The sequence below is a fragment of the Chionomys nivalis genome, chromosome 24 (genome assembly GCF_950005125.1).
Source record: "Chionomys nivalis chromosome 24, mChiNiv1.1, whole genome shotgun sequence".
Classification (NCBI taxonomy): domain Eukaryota; kingdom Metazoa; phylum Chordata; class Mammalia; order Rodentia; family Cricetidae; genus Chionomys; species Chionomys nivalis.
Window position 1 is genome coordinate 26,375,340 of NC_080109.1, and position 19,179 is coordinate 26,394,518.

The 19,179-nt window shown below is 41.2% G+C and overlaps 1 protein-coding gene across 2 annotated transcripts; it reads left to right on the forward strand.

Annotated features, from left to right (window-relative positions):
- The first annotated feature begins 3,309 nt into the window (after positions 1-3,309).
- On the forward strand, positions 3,310-17,041 carry Pcdh18 (protocadherin 18). 2 transcript variants are annotated; one of them, XM_057757297.1, is made up of 4 exons: positions 3,310-6,253; positions 7,038-7,126; positions 7,221-7,384; positions 15,135-17,041. In XM_057757297.1, exons 1-4 carry the CDS (start codon positions 3,767-3,769, stop codon positions 15,800-15,802), a joined length of 3,408 nt encoding a protein of 1,135 aa, XP_057613280.1. In that variant the 5' UTR covers positions 3,310-3,766; the 3' UTR covers positions 15,803-17,041. The 2 variants fall into 2 exon arrangements, with proteins under 2 accessions (XP_057613280.1, XP_057613282.1); XM_057757299.1 differs by having other exon boundaries at positions 7,041-7,126.
- Positions 17,042-19,179: the final 2,138 nt, after the last annotated feature.

Below are 19,179 nucleotides of genomic sequence, written 5' to 3' on the forward strand. Positions count from 1 at the left end.
GTAATTATTGTGGCTTATTATGCCCATATGGTGTCAAGGAGGGTCGTGCATTCCTTCTACAAAGCAGTGCATAATAAATACCAGGGGAGTCTGAAATGTTATCTCAGTCTAGAAGAGAACAAAATATGTGCTCTTTTCAATTTTCATGGTAGTAAAGATGTGATATAGTGATGGCAAGTGAATATGTACTACTCTAACATTCTAACTGATGTTAAGCTTCCATATGCTGTTATGAAATATAAATTAATAAATATGATGTTTAAAAAATCTACTTCTGCATTTCACAAATGATACTTTACTTTTATATTCCAATACCAAGAGAGACATTTTTCATTTAATATGAAGAAACTTAAGCCTAAGAAGTGAGGCTTAGTTTTTCCTTACTCTTTAATAGGAAAAAAAAAAATGTAATGACACAGGCATAGAAAACTGGCTTTTCTTTAAAAACAATAAGGAATCAACATAGATCATGCATGTACATGTAAACACATACATGTGTACTTCCACTCACCCCACATGCATGTACACACATGTAATCACAAGTATTTACACCTCCCTATGCACGTAGAAGGATAAACACATAATGAGAGAGAGAGAAATCATGGATACAATATGCCCAACATACTGGACACAGTCAACTTCAAATCCAGAGACCCAGGACCACTCTCATGTCTGGCTTCACTTACATGGCCACATTATTAAAGCCATGAGAACAGTCCTCATGTTTGTCACTAGAAGCAGCCATATCAAAGGTGACGGACTTTTAGGACTATGGCGTCAGCTGTCTTTCACTGGCTGTCTGAGAAGTTCTGAGAGAAGGTTATCCATGGGTTCACACGTTTACCAAAGTCCTAAAGAAGTAAGTTCTACCAGCCCCTGGTCACATGACTGCTTAAAAAGAAGCTCATCGTCTTCCTCCTCAGTAGTATTCTTGATATAGTTTGTTTGCAATCATCTCATGGAAGTATTTTAGATAGAACCCATAGGAAGAAAAACATAAATAAAGATATAAAGTAGATATGTAAACAACTCAGGAGGACATTAATCTGTGAACATGAAATGATATTTGGTGCCTAGACTCCTGTAAGTGAAAAGAGCCATCCTCCAAAAGATGATTCCAAAATCATTAAAGTCATAATCACAGAAAAATGTTCTTGATGGCTACATCCCACCTGGAAATTATGATAATTACCTTGGAGAATGACACTGAAGTAATTTTCATAATATTTATGTGCAAGCAGACTGTCAGAAGTAAGAAAAAGATTTTTCTTAAAGCATTGCATTCTAAGCAAAGGGGAAGGCTTATACTGTAAATTAAGGTAATCAAACCCTAGTCATAAGTTTTGGGGGTACGTTTACCACATTCCCAAAGAAAATTCCCTCCTTCTGGTGGAATTAGATTACTTTGGAACACCCATTCCCCCACATTTGAATAGTCACTGATTTCTTTCTTTGCTTCTTTGGCTTTTACAGAGGGGTTCACTAAAGCCTCAACTGATATAATTATTGGCTCAGATTGTTAGCGATCTAGGCCAGATGGCTGTGGATTTCTAAAGTCCCCGTTGCTTGTGGTGTTTTTCAGAGTTGGTCTATAGGGTTTGGGGATCAGCAATTTGAAAGGGTTGCAAACTTGTGAAATGGTGTTATTCATGGGGGCAGAGTGTTCATCAGCGTGACCCAGCAATAAACGCATTCATTATGGCTTCCCCATTCTGCACAATTTGCCACACAGCACTGGTTTCAGGAGGGGGAAGAAAGACAATGGCTTATAAAATGCTTTTGAATGCCTAAGATGAAGGCGAGTTCGTGCTGGGACTCTTCTGATTTCTTCTTTGGGAAGAACCTTCTCAGGTGACTTTAGCTGAGTTCTGCTGAGAGTAAGCAAAGTGGAAAAATTGGAAAATTACTTTTTAAAAAATGTGTTTCTGGGGGGCAAAATAGAGTGGGAGAAAATAAATGGAAAACAAGTTACAGGCAGATTCTGTGAAGCAGGGGATATGCAAGTGGCGGAAGACTGCTGGGGAATAATGCAGACGGTGGGGGAGGGGAGCAAGAATGGAGCTACAGTGATAAACTTAAAAAGAAGCGGCAGAGCAGAAGGAACATCATAAATAATCATATTTTCAAATAAGAATACCATATCAACTCTGTGACCTGGATACAGCACCAACCTCCTGAGATATTTCCAGCACTCTGATGCACACAAAATGCAATTTTCAGCTCAGGCATTTTATTTCTCAGTGTAAACAACCTTTGGGTTTTTTAAAATACATATCTGGAAACTGTTTTCATAAATAATGTATATAGTATAAAAATTTGACTTGTAAAGTATTGAGTCCATGTCCCCTCAGTACTCATCGTGAAAACTCACTACGGATAGATAATATTCTGTTGGTAGAATTCGCTAGGCATACACTACCAATTTTACCCAAGATAGATAGGATTTTGTTTTTTAAGTGCAAGACAAAGAAATATCAGACACAGTTTTGCTCAAGCCAAAGAAAGGGTTGAAATAACGCAGAATTACTTTGTTAATTAGTTCCAAATTCTGAGGTGTTCCTTTAAATCTTGCCAATTAAGAGACACCAGGAGTGTAAGATAGCCCCTTTCTTATCTTCAAAGAGTAAAGATGAAAGAAGACAGAAAATGAAACCTCTCCACTTGGGCTGCTCTTTAAAACAGAGCTCCAAGAAAATCGGCTCCTGTTCTCCTTGGAGAAGAAAAGACCCAAGTATTTGCCGAGGGGGAGGGGACAGCGCATAATTAGAAGCAAGTTTTCCCATTTTATTAAATTCCTCCACCAACAAAATGCTTGGAGGTATTTTAAGTGAAACCAGCATTTAAGGGACCCCGAAAAGCAGATGATTACATGTTTGTGGCAGAAGAAAAGGGCAATTAAAAAAAAAAAAAAACAAGAACTATTTAATGTGCCATATAAATACAGGCGACCAGAAGTCGATTTAAAGTTTTTTCCTGCTTTCTTTTTTCTCTTTTTTCCCTGCCTTTTTCTTTCTTTCTTTTTTTCTCTCTCTTTTTTTCTTTTTCTTTCTTTTCCTTTCCTGCTGTAATTTGTCTCGCCTTTGTCGCGGCACGCTTGAAGAAAGTAGATGGAGGATGGAGGAGGGGCGGGGAGGGCTGGAGCCCACCCCCCGGCCGCGCTCCCGCGTCCCCCGCCAGTTCCTAGCCCGCGCCCGACACCCTCCCGCTCCCACCCTCCACGCGCGCCCTCCCTCGCTCCGGTGACTCCAGCAGCTTCGGATTTGGAAGCTCGCTGATTGGCTGGAAGCGATTCAACACACGCCAGGCAAAGAGCTTTGTCTGAGTTGAAGTGAAGTTGTAGAGATTTTTCAGACTGGAGTCAGCAATCACGGGTGTTTAGTCTGCAGTCGAGCAGAGAAAAGGAAAGGAAAAAAAGAAAAAAAATCAAGAATCGCCCGGGAAAGACACACTGCAGACTCCGCCAGCACCCTGTAATAGATGGGGACGGAGTCCACGCGGGGAGCCAGGCCGAGGTGACACGCTGCTCCCAGCCGGGAGGACTGCTGGCCACCCCCACCAGGAGAGGACTTCACGCTCTCGTCCGGAAGTCGCCACACGGTGTGTATGAAAACTGAAGTTTGTGAGCTGCTAATTGCTGTGTGATTAAGAGTCGCTTTCAAGTCTCATAGACCTGATGTGGCTTAGAGCTCTGAGTGGCGGGGAGGAAGTTGCTGGGATTGCCGGGCTGATTTAACTCGCCCTGGGAACGGAATATAGGAACCGACCAATGCACCAAATGAATACTAAAATGCACTTTAGACTCGCACTTGCACTTGTGATGGCGTTTTTCAGCTACGATGTCTTGGGTAAGAATCTGAAATACAGGATTTATGAGGAGCAGAGGGTCGGATCGGTAATTGCTAGACTATCAGAAGATGTAGCTGACGTTTTATTGAAGCTACCGAACCCTTCAGCCGTTCGTTTTCGAGCCATGCCACGGGGGAATTCTCCTCTCCTGGTGGTAAATGAGAATACCGGAGAAATCAGCATAGGGGCTAAAATCGACCGCGAGCAACTATGCCAAAAAAACTTGAACTGTTCGATAGAGTTTGATGTGCTCACTCTGCCGACCGAGCATTTGCAGCTGTTCCATATTGAAGTGGACGTGTTGGACATTAATGACAATTCCCCTCAATTCTCAAGACCCGTCATTCCCATTGAGATATCGGAGAGCGCGGCAGTCGGGACTCGAATCCCGTTGGACAGTGCGTTCGACCCAGATGTTGGGGAAAATTCCCTCCACACCTACTCGCTTTCTGCCAATGATTTTTTCAATATCGAGGTGCGGACCAGGACAGATGGGGCCAAATACGCTGAACTCATAGTGGTGAGGGAGTTGGATCGCGAGCTGAAGGCGAGCTACGAACTTCAGCTCACGGCCTCCGACATGGGAGTGCCCCAGAGGTCTGGCTCCTCCATTCTGAAAATCAGTATTTCGGATTCCAACGACAACAGCCCTGCCTTTGAACAGCCCTCTTACACAATACAACTCTTAGAAAACTCCCCAGTTGGAACCTTGCTCCTGGATCTAAATGCCACCGATCCAGATGAGGGCGCTAATGGGAAAATTGTGTATTCTTTCAGCAGTCATGTGGCTCCCAAAATTATAGAGACTTTTAAGATCGACTCAGAAAGGGGACATTTGACTCTTTTCAAGCCAGTGGATTATGAGGTCACCAAGTCCTATGAGATTGATGTTCAAGCCCAAGATTTGGGTCCCAATTCCATTCCTGCTCATTGCAAAATTATAATTAAGGTTGTGGATGTCAATGACAATAAACCTGAAATTAGCATAAACCTTATGCCCCCTGGAAAAGAAGAAGTATCTTATGTTTTAGAAGGGGATCCCATTGATACATTTGTTGCCATTGTCCGAGTTCAAGACAAGGATTCTGGGCTGAATGGAGAAATAATCTGTAAACTTCACGGGCATGGACATTTTAAACTTCAGAAGTCCTATGAAAACAACTACTTAATCTTGACCAATGCCACGCTGGATAGAGAGAAGAGATCTGAATACAGTTTGACTGTGATTGCTGAGGACAAGGGTACACCCAGCCTCTCTTCAGTGAAACATTTTACTGTTCAAATCAATGACATAAATGACAATCCACCTCGCTTCCAGAGGAGCCGATATGAATTTGCCATCTCTGAGAATAACTCACCAGGGGCCTATATCACCACGGTGACAGCCACAGATCCAGATCTCGGTGAAAATGGACATGTGACATACACCATTTTGGAGAGTTTTGTCTTGGGAAGTTCCATTACCACATACGTAACCGTTGACCCATCTAATGGTGCCATCTACGCCCTCAGGATCTTTGATCATGAAGAAGTAAGCCAGATCACTTTTGTGGTGGAGGCAAGGGATGGAGGCATCCAGAAGCAGCTTGCAAGCAACACCACCGTCGTTCTGACCATCATTGATGAGAATGACAACATCCCTGTGGTGATAGGGCCAGCCATGCACAATAATACTGCAGAAATCTCCATCCCCAAGGGAGCTGAAAGTGGCTTTCACGTCACAAGAATAAGGGCGGTTGACAGAGACTCTGGTGCAAATGCTGAACTCAGCTGCTCCATAGTAGCAGGTAACGAGGAGACCATCTTCATCATGGATCCCAGATCATGTGACATTCACACCAATGTCAGCATGGAATCCCTTCCCTCCACGGAATGGGCGCTCTCTGTTGTCATCCAGGACAAAGGCAATCCTCCTCTTCACACTAAAGTCCTTCTAAAGTGCATGATCTTCGACTACGCAGAATCTGTGACCAGCACAGCCATGACCTCTGTCAGCCAAGCATCCTTGGATGTGTCTATGATCATCATTATCTCCCTAGGAGCAATCTGTGCAGTGTTACTGGTTATTATGGTACTCTTTGCAACGAGGTGTAACCGGGAAAAGAAAGACACCAGATCCTACAACTGCCGGGTGGCAGAATCCACTTACCAGCATCACCCCAAAAGGCCATCCAGACAGATTCACAAAGGAGACATTACACTGGTACCCACCATCAATGGCACCCTGCCCATCAGATCTCATCACAGATCCTCTCCATCTTCCTCTCCAACCTTGGAAAGGGGGCAGATGGGCAGCCGCCAGAGTCAGAATAGTCACCAGTCACTCAACAGTTTGGTGACCATCTCATCAAACCATGTGCCAGAGAATTTCTCACTAGAACTTACCCACGCCACCCCTGCTGTTGAGGTAAGAACAGAGACTATATTGCCCAGCACAGTCAGCTGTGAATGCTCACAGGCTGAGCAGTAAGCACACTTTTAAGACTGTTGTTGATAAGTAGCAATATCCAGTTCCCACAAAACTCAGTTCACAGTGTGTCCCTATCTCAAATATGCCCTTAGTTATACTCTTCTATTTTTTAATAAATAATTCACTTTGCATGTAATATGTGTGATGTTAGGGGATAAATATGAAGCTCACACAGGACTCTTTACGAATTCCTTCACTTCTCAGAGTAAGATGTTGGGAAGTTAAAAAATTAAAAAGTAAAGGGACCTACTTAAGTCTCTTTGTTAAAATCTCTCCTAAAAAAGTCAAGATCCTGGGCCTTCAGAATCTCATTCCCATGCATGCTGTCCTTGTAAAACTTTACATGGTTTTCTGGCATTGTTTTAACGAGGTAGGTTAGTAGTGTATTGTACTAGATTTTTTTTTTTGAGTATTTTATTTTTTAATGTCTGACCATTTTATCTGAACTGTAAAAGAAGGCAGCTATTTAAAAGCAAGCGTTTCAAGAATGAGCAACTCAGCTGTGTTTTGAGATTATCCAACTCTCCCTGCAATATATGTTAGCTGTGTTTCCCGGCTGGCTGCATTTTCTGCACGGTCTAACATATGTAAATCACTGACATACAGAAATTGTGAGCTTGGCATGTAATAACAAGCCTCTCCTTTTCCCTTCTGAATGCTTGAGTGTTCGCCCCATACACACACACTCTTCAGAAATCAGCTCTGTCTCTTTGGTTTCCAGCAGGTTTCCCAGCTTCTCTCCATGCTTCATCAGGGGCAATACCAGCCAAGGCCAAGTTTTCGTGGAAACAAGTATTCCAGGAGCTATAGGTATGAATTATCCTTTGTCTGAGCTGTTATGTCTCAAGTTAACTTAAATTCTGAAGCATAAAATTGTGTTTTATGGTTTCACTGATCTTTCTAGATATGCCCTTCAAGACATGGATAAATTCAGCTTGAAAGACAGTGGTCGTGGGGACAGCGAAGCAGGAGACAGTGATTATGATTTGGGGCGAGATTCTCCAATAGACAGGCTGCTGGGGGAAGGATTCAGTGACCTCTTTCTCACGGATGGAAGAATCCCAGCAGGTAAGAGGAAAATGATAGCTAAATCTTTATTTTCACAACCACAACCCCAGGATGATGGACAGCTTCTCCCATGCTGCTGCTTCCGCTGTCTTTAGCCTTCTCACTAAAGTGGGTGTCATCTGCACACTATTAACAGTGAACAAGCATGAGACAGTTACAGTTTTTTCTTCTCAAAATCCACAATAGGCAGCTGGTAGAGAAGGAGCAAATATGAGGGCTTCATAAAGGAAGGGGTGCGAGCGTGGAAGAAAAGCAAACTGCTGTCCTTCTCTTTCTGTCCGATCCAGCAGAGCCATAGGGCACTCCCGAGCAACTCTAGAAAATTACTGGGTGGCTGTTTGTGTTCAGACAGCCTGTTTGGTGAACAGTGCTGAACTGGACTATAATTTGGAGGATGCATTTCCTGTGATGGGAACCAACTCACCAAATCAGAGACTAAAATACCCTGGAAAGGGTATACTTTAAGCACTAAAAATAGGTGAAGGAATGTACCTTGGTAGGTGGGGAGGGGAGCATATTTCATGCCACTTCTCATTTGGAATCTGTACAGCAACGGAGGAGGAAAAAAAACCCAGAGGGGGATTTATAAAGCACACCGCCAGGCAGAGGAGAGGCTATTAAGTTTTGAACCAATTTTTCCTTCGTGACTGTTACCTCTAATGGTGCAGCAGAAACGCTGATCCAACTGGGCAAGTACTGAGAATATGAGTAGCCGTTCTGTTGCTAAGGGCTGCAGTAAGAAATCAACCCCCAGGAACACAGATGTTTTCCTCTGCCTAGCCACGTGTATAAATCCATTGTCTGTCAATCAAATGACTGTCATTTAACAATACACACAGAGAAAAAGAGCAATAGTTTACTTCCATCTTACTTCTGTCTAACATGAAATGTTTTTTTTGGGGGGGTGGGGTAAAGGAGTATAGAAAATATAAGGGAGTTTACCAGTCACTTTAGGAGATTTAATAAATAGAATTTGAGCTCTCATGAGCTACAGGAATCATGGTAGGGCTAGATAATCAGTAGCAGAGTTCTTCCCAGCTGTGTCCAAGGTGTCCTCTGGGTCCAGGATACTATGGGTTCATTTGGTGTCGTTTTACATGCCTTGGCTCATCCCAGGCTTTGACACTGGAATTAACTATAGTGATGGTTGTTGACTTTCTATACATGTCAGTGAATAAGCTCTTATCGTTTTGAAAACATTGCTGTTATGCTCTTTGGAGTTAGTTGTGGTGGTGGCAATGACATTTCATGTGTGTTTTCAGCTTTGAAACCTGGAAGCTTATAAAGGTTACAATAATGTATCCCAGGCAGTGGGGATGAGATGGTGATTGAGATATGAATCAATTTCCTCACCTCTAACCATGAATCCATGACTTATTTAGATAACAAGTGTTTTCTTTTAAATAAAACTCTAGCTTGTTTCTTCCCTCTCTTTCTCTCTGTCTCTCTCTGTCTCTGTCTCCCTCTCTCTCTGTGTGTATGTGTGCATGCACATACATGTGCATGTGTGTTTACCCATGTGTGTCCATGTAGGGGGCTGATGACAGTGAATATCTTCTATTTTTCTCTTTGCCTGTTGCCTTGGGAGAGTATGTCTCCTTCAAAGGCTTTGGTTACAGTTGACCAGCAAACTTCCAGAACACCTGTCTTTGCCTTCTACTGCCAGGGTTAGAGACACATGCAGCCATACCTGGGTTGGACATGTTGCTGAGCCAGATCTTCTTGTTTATTCAACAGTGCTCTTACCACTGAGCCATCTCCCTAGACCCATGTTTGCTTTTGTAACCTTTATACCAGCCTCTCTGCCACCACTAAGTGTTGCTCATTCAGTTGAGTTATTACAATGATGGATATCTTTTCTCTGGCTAGACGAATGTATAGGAAGGATGTCTAGTTGAATTGAGACACATTGTGTGCATGACAACCTATATTGGCAAGTCACCCATAGAATCTATTAGTTTAAATTTTTATATTCTTTAGACCAATTTGGAGACAAATCTCTGAAGTATCTAAAGGAACATATATGCCCCAAGACACCACACTCAAAGAGAATTAGTTTTGTTTTTTTGTTTTTTATAATGACGTAGCTCACTGAATTTCTATGATTCAGTCATATTATGATGTTGACAAAACCCTAGAAAAGAATACCAGAATTTCCCAGATTAGATTATTTCCTAAACAGGAACATATGATCATATCATCAATATTGTGAAGATATTTTAAAATGCTCTGGTTCACTTACTGAAATTTTAACTTATCTTGGCAATAAAATGGAGAATAAAAATAAATAATTCCAGAAAAATAACTGTGCCATTTGTAGACCTAAACAACATCTGATGTCTTTTTAAATTCTAAAATCATATAATTTGAATAGTTAACTGTTAGTGTATCATCTATGTACCCAGGCATTTATTTACTCCTCCATTACCTGCAATTCTGGGAACTGAACCGAGGAGGCCACACAAGTCAAAACTGTGCCTTCTGTCTTCGCAATGCTTCTCATCGAGGTTACCTTTTAGAAAAAAAACAAAAACAAAAGAAAACAAAAAGCAGAGCCGGTCGTCGTTCTGTTTTTCCTATATTTCCAAAGTTATCATCTTTCCATGTACTCATGGCAGGAGAATTATTTAGTACGTTAGCTCAGTAATGATTTAAAATACTAGTAATAAATATTAAAGTACAAAGAGAATGGGTTAACTGTAGGTAAGTCTAGAAAACAGTCAGTCTTACTTATTAAGTATTTAAATCTCCGTCATCATCACATAGTTGTTCAAAATCACAGACTTTGTGTATGTGTGTGTGTGCACGTATGTGTGTTTTTAACCAAGTTAGTCAAAAGAGTCACATTCCTGTCTCAGTCGCTTCCTGCTTCTACATGTGGATGAGCTATTCTCAAGTTACTGGGAACTGGGAAATGAGCAGTGATTGGTGGTGCTGCCATTATGTTCATGTTTTACCAGCACAGATTGCAGTGCATGCTAAATGTCTACAGAGATAACCATCTTTGAACCATGATCATCATTCAGGTGACACTGTGCCGAGATCCTACATTCCTGTTTATTCTGGCAATTCTGCAGGCACGTTAGTTTGTAAAATTTGTGGTTTTCAGAAGTATCTAGCCAGGAAATACCCCGAGCAGGGAAAACATGTTGGTCCACATCTGAATCTTATTAACAGAGATCAGCACAATTTTCTAAAGTATGTATATTTTTAGGACTGGAGTATCTCATTCCAACTGTTTTTCTGCATTGATTTGTGAACAAATATAGATTGTGTTGCACTGCATGGTTTGCCAACAGGGTCATTTCTGGTCACTCATTCTTCCAATTCCCACACAAATGTAGATTTTTTTTGAGCAGCTAAACAAACATGCATTTTTGTCCATTGGCTCATGTTCGTCAGTTCTTTTCTTTCTTCCTCATTCAACTCTGAACTCCAACACTAAGCATGTGTGTACAACACTTTCGTGTTCCCAGTGTATGCTATAGCAATAGATGGTTTGTAAAGACCCCACTGTCTAGTCTTTTTTCTACTTCCCTTGATTCCGTCTCTTCTACTTTTCATCATCTTTCATCTGTGAGTACTTCAAATACTCATTTTTCATTATTCTACTCTGCTCTTCTAGCAGGTGTTTTTGCTGGCTCCTGGCCTTCCTCCCATAGCTGGTTATTGTTCCAATGGGCGTGCTGCTAGTTCACATCTCTTGGCTCCTCCCACTGCCAATTGTTTACTCCATACAGTTTCACGATCTTTTCAGAACATTTAAAATCACTTTTTTTTGACTCAAAGTCAAACCCCGACTCTCGTTGCTCAGCAACACTAAACACAACTATTATTTTTGTATTCCAAGTCCAGTGATGCACTCTCGGCCTAATCTCAATCATGTCAGTTTTGAATCCTTCACAGCGGGCAGAGAGGCTTCTTTTCTTTTGTACACACTGCACTTCCTATACGAAAAGCTGCCTTTCCCTCGCTTTCTGCACCTAATGCTGCTCACATATTACTTTCAACTTCGTTCCGTCTTCTGAGGTACCCGTGTTCACATCCACTCCTTTTTCTTTCTCAACGTATCCCAGGCGTCATCTCGCTTGATGCTTTGCCTGGGTGTCTCTGTTAGCCTCTGTGATGTGCAGCTCAGAACTAGGTCGTAGCCCTTTTGACAGCCAGACACTGAAATGGGCCATGTTTGATGGGATTTTCAAGGATGACCTACTAGTTACTTCAGAGTTAATGGCTTGACTGAAGTTCTCTTTTATGATCCCTGCACTGCTTCCTGCCACACATGTAAGGTACAGGACATTAATAAAATCCACAGTCATAACGTGGTGCAGGAGATCATCTGTTTTCACTTGTCGCTATCACCATAAAAGCTATCCCTCAAGAGAGCTTTCAAATATTCCCAAGGATGGCAGAGAAGACGGCCATTGCTCAGCTTCTCTAGATCCTTGCATATGGGATGGAACATTTACAGCACTGAGCCGTACATGCAGTGTCCAGTAGCTGAACTCAAGAGTTAGGGGTGAATTTGAAAACCCATAACACTGAACATCTTTTCCTTTGCTCCTCTCAACAGCCCCCTTTCCCTTTCATTCTCCACCTTTCTTTCCCACGGCCTCATTTTTGCTACCCTTTCCATCAATCTGCCTCCATAATTTCTCGTTTCTCCCCCATTTTCATTAACATGTGTGTGCTGTACATTTGAGTCTGTGTATGTTTGTACATATGTAGGTATATTTGTGTGATATGTGTGCCTGTGGTGGGGGGGATACCCATGCATGTGGATAATGCCTGCAATCATCCTCAATAGCTCTTCCATCCTATTCAATGGGGCAGAACCTTACAATCAAACCCAGAGTTCTTGGATGTCAGTAGTCTAGTTAGCTAGCAGGTTCTGGAGATAACTTGTCTCCACTGCCCAAGGCAGGAGTTACAGGTGAACCAACACATTCACCTGGACCTTGTCTCCACTGCCCAAGGCAGGAGTTACAGGTGAACTGCCACATCCACTAGGCATGTCCATAGGTTCTGAGGATGCTAAATCTGGTTCTTGCAATTGTGCAACAAGTGCTTTAACCACTGGTAAATCTCTCCAGTCAATTAATTATTGCATAATTAAATGTTCACTAATCTGTTGTGCTATAAATATCATTCACCGCCTAACAACCACTCCTGAGAGGGTTGTGTTAGTCACATGGGTCAATTTGGTATATTATCTTGATACCTATAGGCTCATTGTTCTCAGGTTTTGAGACAGCTTGTGTATGGTCAAGATCTCAGAATCCCAGGTGATTTTAGTCCTTATTAAAGAGCCAAAATGAGGCGGTGCTGCAAAGAAGTTCTTCCCAAGCCAGAGTTGAGGGCCAGAACAACAATACAGAAGACTCTGTTAGCCTTACTTCCATCCAGAAGGGAGGCAGACAATATACACAGGTCTTGTTTGTTTCTTGTGAGAGACTCAGAGGACAAAGCAAGAGTTGGGAGTGGAGGCATTGCCATGGTGAATGTTCTCTGCTGAGGAAGCCTAGGTGCTGTTTATATCAGCTGTTTTTCGATTTCTTTACTGTTTTCTCCACTGAATGGATTAGAATATGAGTTGACAAACACTTCCATGTGGCATAGTACCCAAAGTTGGTCATTAAAACCTGTGATTTTTTGTTTAAATCCCCCTGGTTTGTTCAGTTGAATCTTTCCAAAAAGTTTTCTAAGACAAAGGCTCTCTGCCTAGATTCTTGTTCTTTTCCCACTGTTCTTTTCAAGCTTTACAATTTTTGGATTCATGTCATCTGGCTCCTTCTCTTACTGCACTTGTTTTCAGTTTTGTTCCTCAATTCTATTAAGAATGGAGATGAGGAGGGAGCTAATGACCATAATTAGCATGAAGATGAGTGATAAAGAGCAGTGACTTCCACATGGTTAAAGGAGATCCTTATATATCCCCTTCTGCTCACTTTTCATCCAGAGATTATCGTGACTACAATTTTTATACAGCTCTTCCACCAGCCTGTAGAGAAGGCATTATGCACATAGTGGGTGATTTGCTTTCCCTAGTAAGCAGCGTGGCTGTCATAATTTCAACACTGACCAAGCTGGAAATCTGCTCTCAGTAGTTAGCGCTATAAAGTCAGTGCCGACCATGTCCCTATGGCTCACATCCATCTTCTTTCTTTTAGATATGAGGGCGGCTTTACATTTTCTGAAATTCTGCCCTTTGTCTTAAAATGTAAAGACGTTGAAAGGTCAAGTTTTCCTATGAATGAAGTGGTTGTTCTATGGAGTACATGTTTGCATATTCTTAAATATCTTAGGTTTTATGCAGTTTAGCTGCTCTATCTTTTTCTGTTTTTCTCATTTATAGCATTTTCTAGGAATGTGACCACTCACAGACCACTAGGTAACTGGAACATATGTGAGAGTTAAAGAATGTGCTTTTCATAGTCTTCAGTCTTCAATGACTTTTCCATGTGATTAAATATTAATGTATTTCAAACCTTGAAATAAAAACCTTATAACAGGCCAACTCAGGATACCTAAGGTAGTAATTAAGAATATCTTGCATTGCTATTTTAATTAACCGACCAGTGAATAATGTATAAAACCCTAAGAGAAGGCTGGGCAGTGGTGACTCATTTCTTTAATCCCAGCACGTGAGAACAGAGTCAGGTGGATTTCTGTGAGTTCGAGAACAGCCTGGTCTGCAGAGCGAGTTCCAGGACAGGCTCCAAAGCTACACAGAGAAACCCTGTCTAGAAAAACCAACCAAACAAAGAGAAAACCCTTAAGAGAGACTGATACAATGCAGATGGTAACTGGAGAACCATATTTATTGTCTCCATTTAAATAAAAAACAGGTGGAGAGTTCTTATCAAGAAAGTTAGTGGAAGATTCTTTTGGAGAGGTCACCTGGTGATATTTCAACAAAAGATCTCACCTTAAAATTAATTTCTTGCTGTTGTCATTGTACAGCACATGCTCATTTTTCTTCCTTCCTTCCTTCCTTCCTTCCTTCCTTCCTTCCTTCCTTCCTTCCTTCCTTCCTTCCTTCCTCCTCCTCCTCCTCCTCCTCCTCCTCCTCCTCCTCCTTTTCTTTCTTTCTTTCTTTCTTTCTTTCTTTCTTTCTTTCTTTCTTTCTTTCTTTCTTTCTTTCTTTCTTTCTTTCTTTCTTTGAGGGTTTCTCTGTGTAACAGCCTTATCTATCCTGGAACTAGCTCTGTAGACCAGGCTGGCCTCGAACTCATAGAGATCCGCCTGCCTATGCCTCCAAGTGCTGGGATTAAAGACCTGCACCATCACTGCCCAGACTTATGTTCATCTTTTGTTTGGTCACCCAGGCCTTGACTCTTTTGGCCATGTTCATGCTTGAATGAACAACAATACCAGGCCTGTTCTCCTATCTTCGACCAGGATGGGATGCAGACAATATACACAGTCTCATTTCTGTGTTCAAATAACATGTATAAATAATGTATACATAATGATATGATTTCTTATGTTCCGAGTGGACTACCAAAAATAATTACTTCCTTCCTTTAAATATGTGGAGGGATATAACAGCAAGTATGGTAACTGGTCCATAAAGCCAACATACACATGAAAATTAACTGTAGTCTATGTAATGTGTGCAATCACAGGCTAGCATCATGGCAATAATACAAAACCTTCTCTTTCTACTCTAAAAATAAAATGGCATTCCCCACGACTTTGAGTGTTGCCCTGTATACTAACAGACCCTCCTTGCTTTATTTGTTCCTAGCAATGAGGCTGTGCACAGAGGAGTGCAGGGTCCTGGGCCACTCTGACCAGTGCTGGATGCCCCCGCTGCCCTCGCCATCCTCAGACTACAGAAGCAACATGTTCATCCCCGGAGAAGAATTCCCAGCGCAGCCTCAGCAGCAGCTCTCACACCAGGGCCTCGATGATGACAGCCAGCCTGCAGAATCTGGGGAGAAAAAAAAGAGCTTTTCCACCTTTGGGAAGGACTCCCCCAGTGATGAGGACTCGGGGGACTCCAGCACATCATCTCTACTCTCAGAAATGAGCAGTGTGTTCCAGCGCCTCCTCCCTGCATCCCTAGATACCTATTCTGAATGCAGCGAAGTGGACCGGTCCAACTCCCTGGAACGTCGGAAGGGTCCAGCGCAGGCCAAAGCTGGGGGTTACCCACAAGGGGTTGCTGCTTGGGCAGCCAGCACACATTTTCAGAACCCCACCAGCAGCTCTGGGACCTCTCTGGGGACTCACTCCAGTGTGCAGCCTTCTTCCAAGTGGCTGCCAGCCATGGAGGAGATCCCTGAAAACTATGAAGAAGATGATTTTGACAATGTGCTCAACCATCTTAGTGATGGGAAACACGAACTCATGGATGCCAGTGAATTGGTGGCTGAGATCAACAAACTGCTTCAAGACGTCCGCCAGAGTTAGGGGACTTTAGCGGGGCCTTTGTGTTTCCTTGTGTGTGGAAGTAGGGGACAGGAAAATCCCCGAAAAAAAAAAAAACTGGCGTTGCCAAATAGTTGCATTTATCATAAATGTGTCTGTGTATATTGAATATTAAATACTGTATTTTCGTATGTACACGATGCAAGTGTGATTATTTTAATCTGTATTTTAAAAATACATTTGTACCTTATATTTATGTGTAATTTAACAGACAAATTTTATTTTTTTACTCCCATGACAAACATGTTTTCCTAATCATGCAGAAACTAGCCACTATTTGAATCTATATCCTTTTCAACCAAAGGTACTGCTTAGATTAGTTAAGCTGGGGCAGAATTATTATGCTGTATGAACAACCCCACTGATGCATATTAGGCAATTCTTACTTTCATTAAGCGATGGAACTTTCTTTTCAATATTTACAAAAAAATTAAGCATCGTTAGAAATAGTAAACAATATTATGATCAACATTCTCACTGCATTCTGTTAGCTATGATAGATCACTTCTCACAGCAAAATGGAAAAATGGCATAAAAACATTTTAGACCTAGAACCATCCTGCGGTACCTGTGGGAACGCAGTGACATGGGACTTCTTCCTAGCAATGATGAGCTTGGTCTTGAGAATATTTTACCAGCAGGAAAATGTCTGCTTGCAATTTAAACTAAACAGCGAATCTGATTTAAACCTTGGCATATGAAATATGATTTAATGAAGTAGAATCTGTACTCTAAATGAATACATTATGTAGTCTACCAGCAAGGAGTGTTAATAAACAAAGACAGATAAGTCAGTACTCTGTCCCTGCCCCACCCACTTTAGTAAACATAATTGATTTATCTGAAATTCCTGTTTGAATCTCTCCCTCTTTTCTCATAGTACTTGAACATTTGTATTGACTGCATTGTCTTTTTTGGCTATAATTATTCACGTTTAGCTTTTGTCTCTTGTGCATGCTTTTACGGATTTGCTTGTATTTTTAGCATATGAACATTTATAAAGTCATGTTTTGGTTACTGCAATTTTGTTTGATTTATCGTGTGACAAATGAAAACTTTATTTATTGTGCTGTTATCTTCTGTGTGGAATGCCTTGGTACGCAAGATCCTTATTATGACTATTATCATTTATGTTCAAGCTTCTATGAATGTTATTTCTATTAATACACTATCTTGATTGTACTCTCCTGAAAATTTTACTGTCAGTGAAAATAAAAGGAAAATTAAAGCAAAACTAAGAACCTGTCTATGAGTCAGACTCCTGCTGTGATGTTTTAAATACTTTGTGTGCTCAAAACTCTCCCCGAGGGGGGATTCAACATTGGGCATCAAATGACAGAAAGGGAATAGCCAAGAGGCTTGGAAGACACTGAAAATGAAATGAGACAGAGAAGAGTCAGAGGAATGAAAGCAAATGATTGGATTTTTCTGCGTTATGCAATCTAAATGTATTTGGAATGTAAACAAAAACACAAATATTAACAGCTTTAATATTACTCTAGTTACAGAAGCCTTTCTCAGAACATGTCATACTAAGTCGAGCAAGAAGAAACAAGGATAGCCTCACAAGCTTTCCAAGAGGCTAAAATACCCACCTTGGTTTCTCAACAGAGACTGCCATGTTATCTAACTGAGATAACCCCAGAATGGCGAAAACTAAGGTACTTAAATTCTCACAGGAGTCCCATATTAAGTAGAATGTATTATCTCTTCCAAAAGGCACATTTGTCTCAATTGGTGGTACTGCAGCTACAGGCAAATTTTCTGTTTATTTTTCAATAGATCACACACACTAATGCTAAGCTCATTTAAATACATTTCCCTTTAAGTTCCACTTTCCTTCAGTACATAGGATCATTAAGAAAGACTTTCTAACTTCACTGCTCTTAATTCTTAACACCGGCAGTAATTGAAAGGAGCAAAGCTGGAAGTAGAGATTTTGAATAATGTGAAATAAATAAAACACAGTATCTCCACACAAGGCATTTCATGTCTCCAACCACTGGGTTCTCCTGGCTTCTCTGGTTATTCTTGCTTCCCATGCCTACAGATTAAGGGAGTGTTAGTGAATGGTTTCAGATTATTTCTCACATTCCTTTCCCCAGTAATATTTTCACAAATACTAGGATGTCATGTGCATTTACCATTGTCTCACATCTTATTTATTTTTATCTCCTAGTTCCTCCTAGTTCTATGCTCTGTGTTGGCTTGAAACAAACAAATTCGTAATTAAAGATGTCTTTCTCATTTATTATTCCTAATTTCCACTGGCCCCAGTGGATTCCTTTCAATATTACTCAATCACAATCATCCACCAAGGAAATTGTATTCCAAGAAATATAATGTGACATCTAGCACTCTGCTTCCCAGATCTTCACTGTAACCAGTGCCTACAGAAAGTTGGGATGTACTCCAACTTTTCACAGGTCACTCACGTCGTGATTTATTCTTCACTCTTTCTTTTCTTAGTACTTAACAGACTGTGGCTTAAAGCTCTGTTAATCATTTGCATCCTTTCTCCTATCTTCTGTGAGTCACACTCACCACCTACTAATATGTAATAATTAAAGCTCCTCTTGTCTTACTGAAGCTCTGGGAAGACCCACACAAAGCAAAATCAGTTTGATTTCCTGGTTGTATTATTTTCCTACCAACATTAGGGAATTTTCAATGCTCAATTGAAATTACTGTTGCATTGAAATTCAAAGAACTGTGAGTTATGAGAGGAGCAAGTTCTTTCATATGGAATCGATTGCATGGGTGAGAAGTGTGTCTCAAACCTGGCACGGTCTCACACAAGTGAAGCAGGTGTTCCTCGGTATGCAGCGAATTTGCATGCTTTCTTTTCTGCCTGACAGCCCCATTCCAACTCAGGATATGTCAATAACATGGCAACACAGAATCAAAGATCAAGGAGGCTCTGGTTGAGTGATGAATATTCTGTGTAAAAATTAAAACCAAGCTACAAAAGGCTTAATGATTTATGTGAAGCTTTTCAACATTCTAAAAGTGTAAACATTTGGAAAAAGGTAGGAAATTTGAATGAATTCTTTTTCCATGGTGTGTGTGTGTGAGTGTGTGCATGCATGCACACGCGCACGCGTGTGTGTGTTTATTGTGCATACATTTTCTCATGGGTATGACACATATTCATAAATGCATGTGTGGATGGGAGGTTGATGTCTGGAATCATCCTCCGTTGTTCTACATTATTCACAAACGCAGGGTCTTTCAGTGAAACCAGAGCTCTTTGATATGACTGACCTTGCTAGCCATTTTGATCTAAGACTTCCCTGTATCTATTCACCATGCAAGATTACAAGAAGTCCACCATGGCCACCTGTTACGTGGATTCTGTG

Coding starts and splice junctions, on each gene's coding strand:
- Pcdh18 (XM_057757297.1), top strand. CDS start 3,767: ATGCACCAAATGAATACTAAAATGCACTTTAGACTCGCACTTGCACTT. Junction 6,254..7,037: donor ACGCCACCCCTGCTGTTGAG/GTAAGAACAGAG, acceptor TTTGGTTTCCAG/CAGGTTTCCCAGCTTCTCTC. Junction 7,385..15,134: donor GGATGGAAGAATCCCAGCAG/GTAAGAGGAAAA, acceptor ATTTGTTCCTAG/CAATGAGGCTGTGCACAGAG.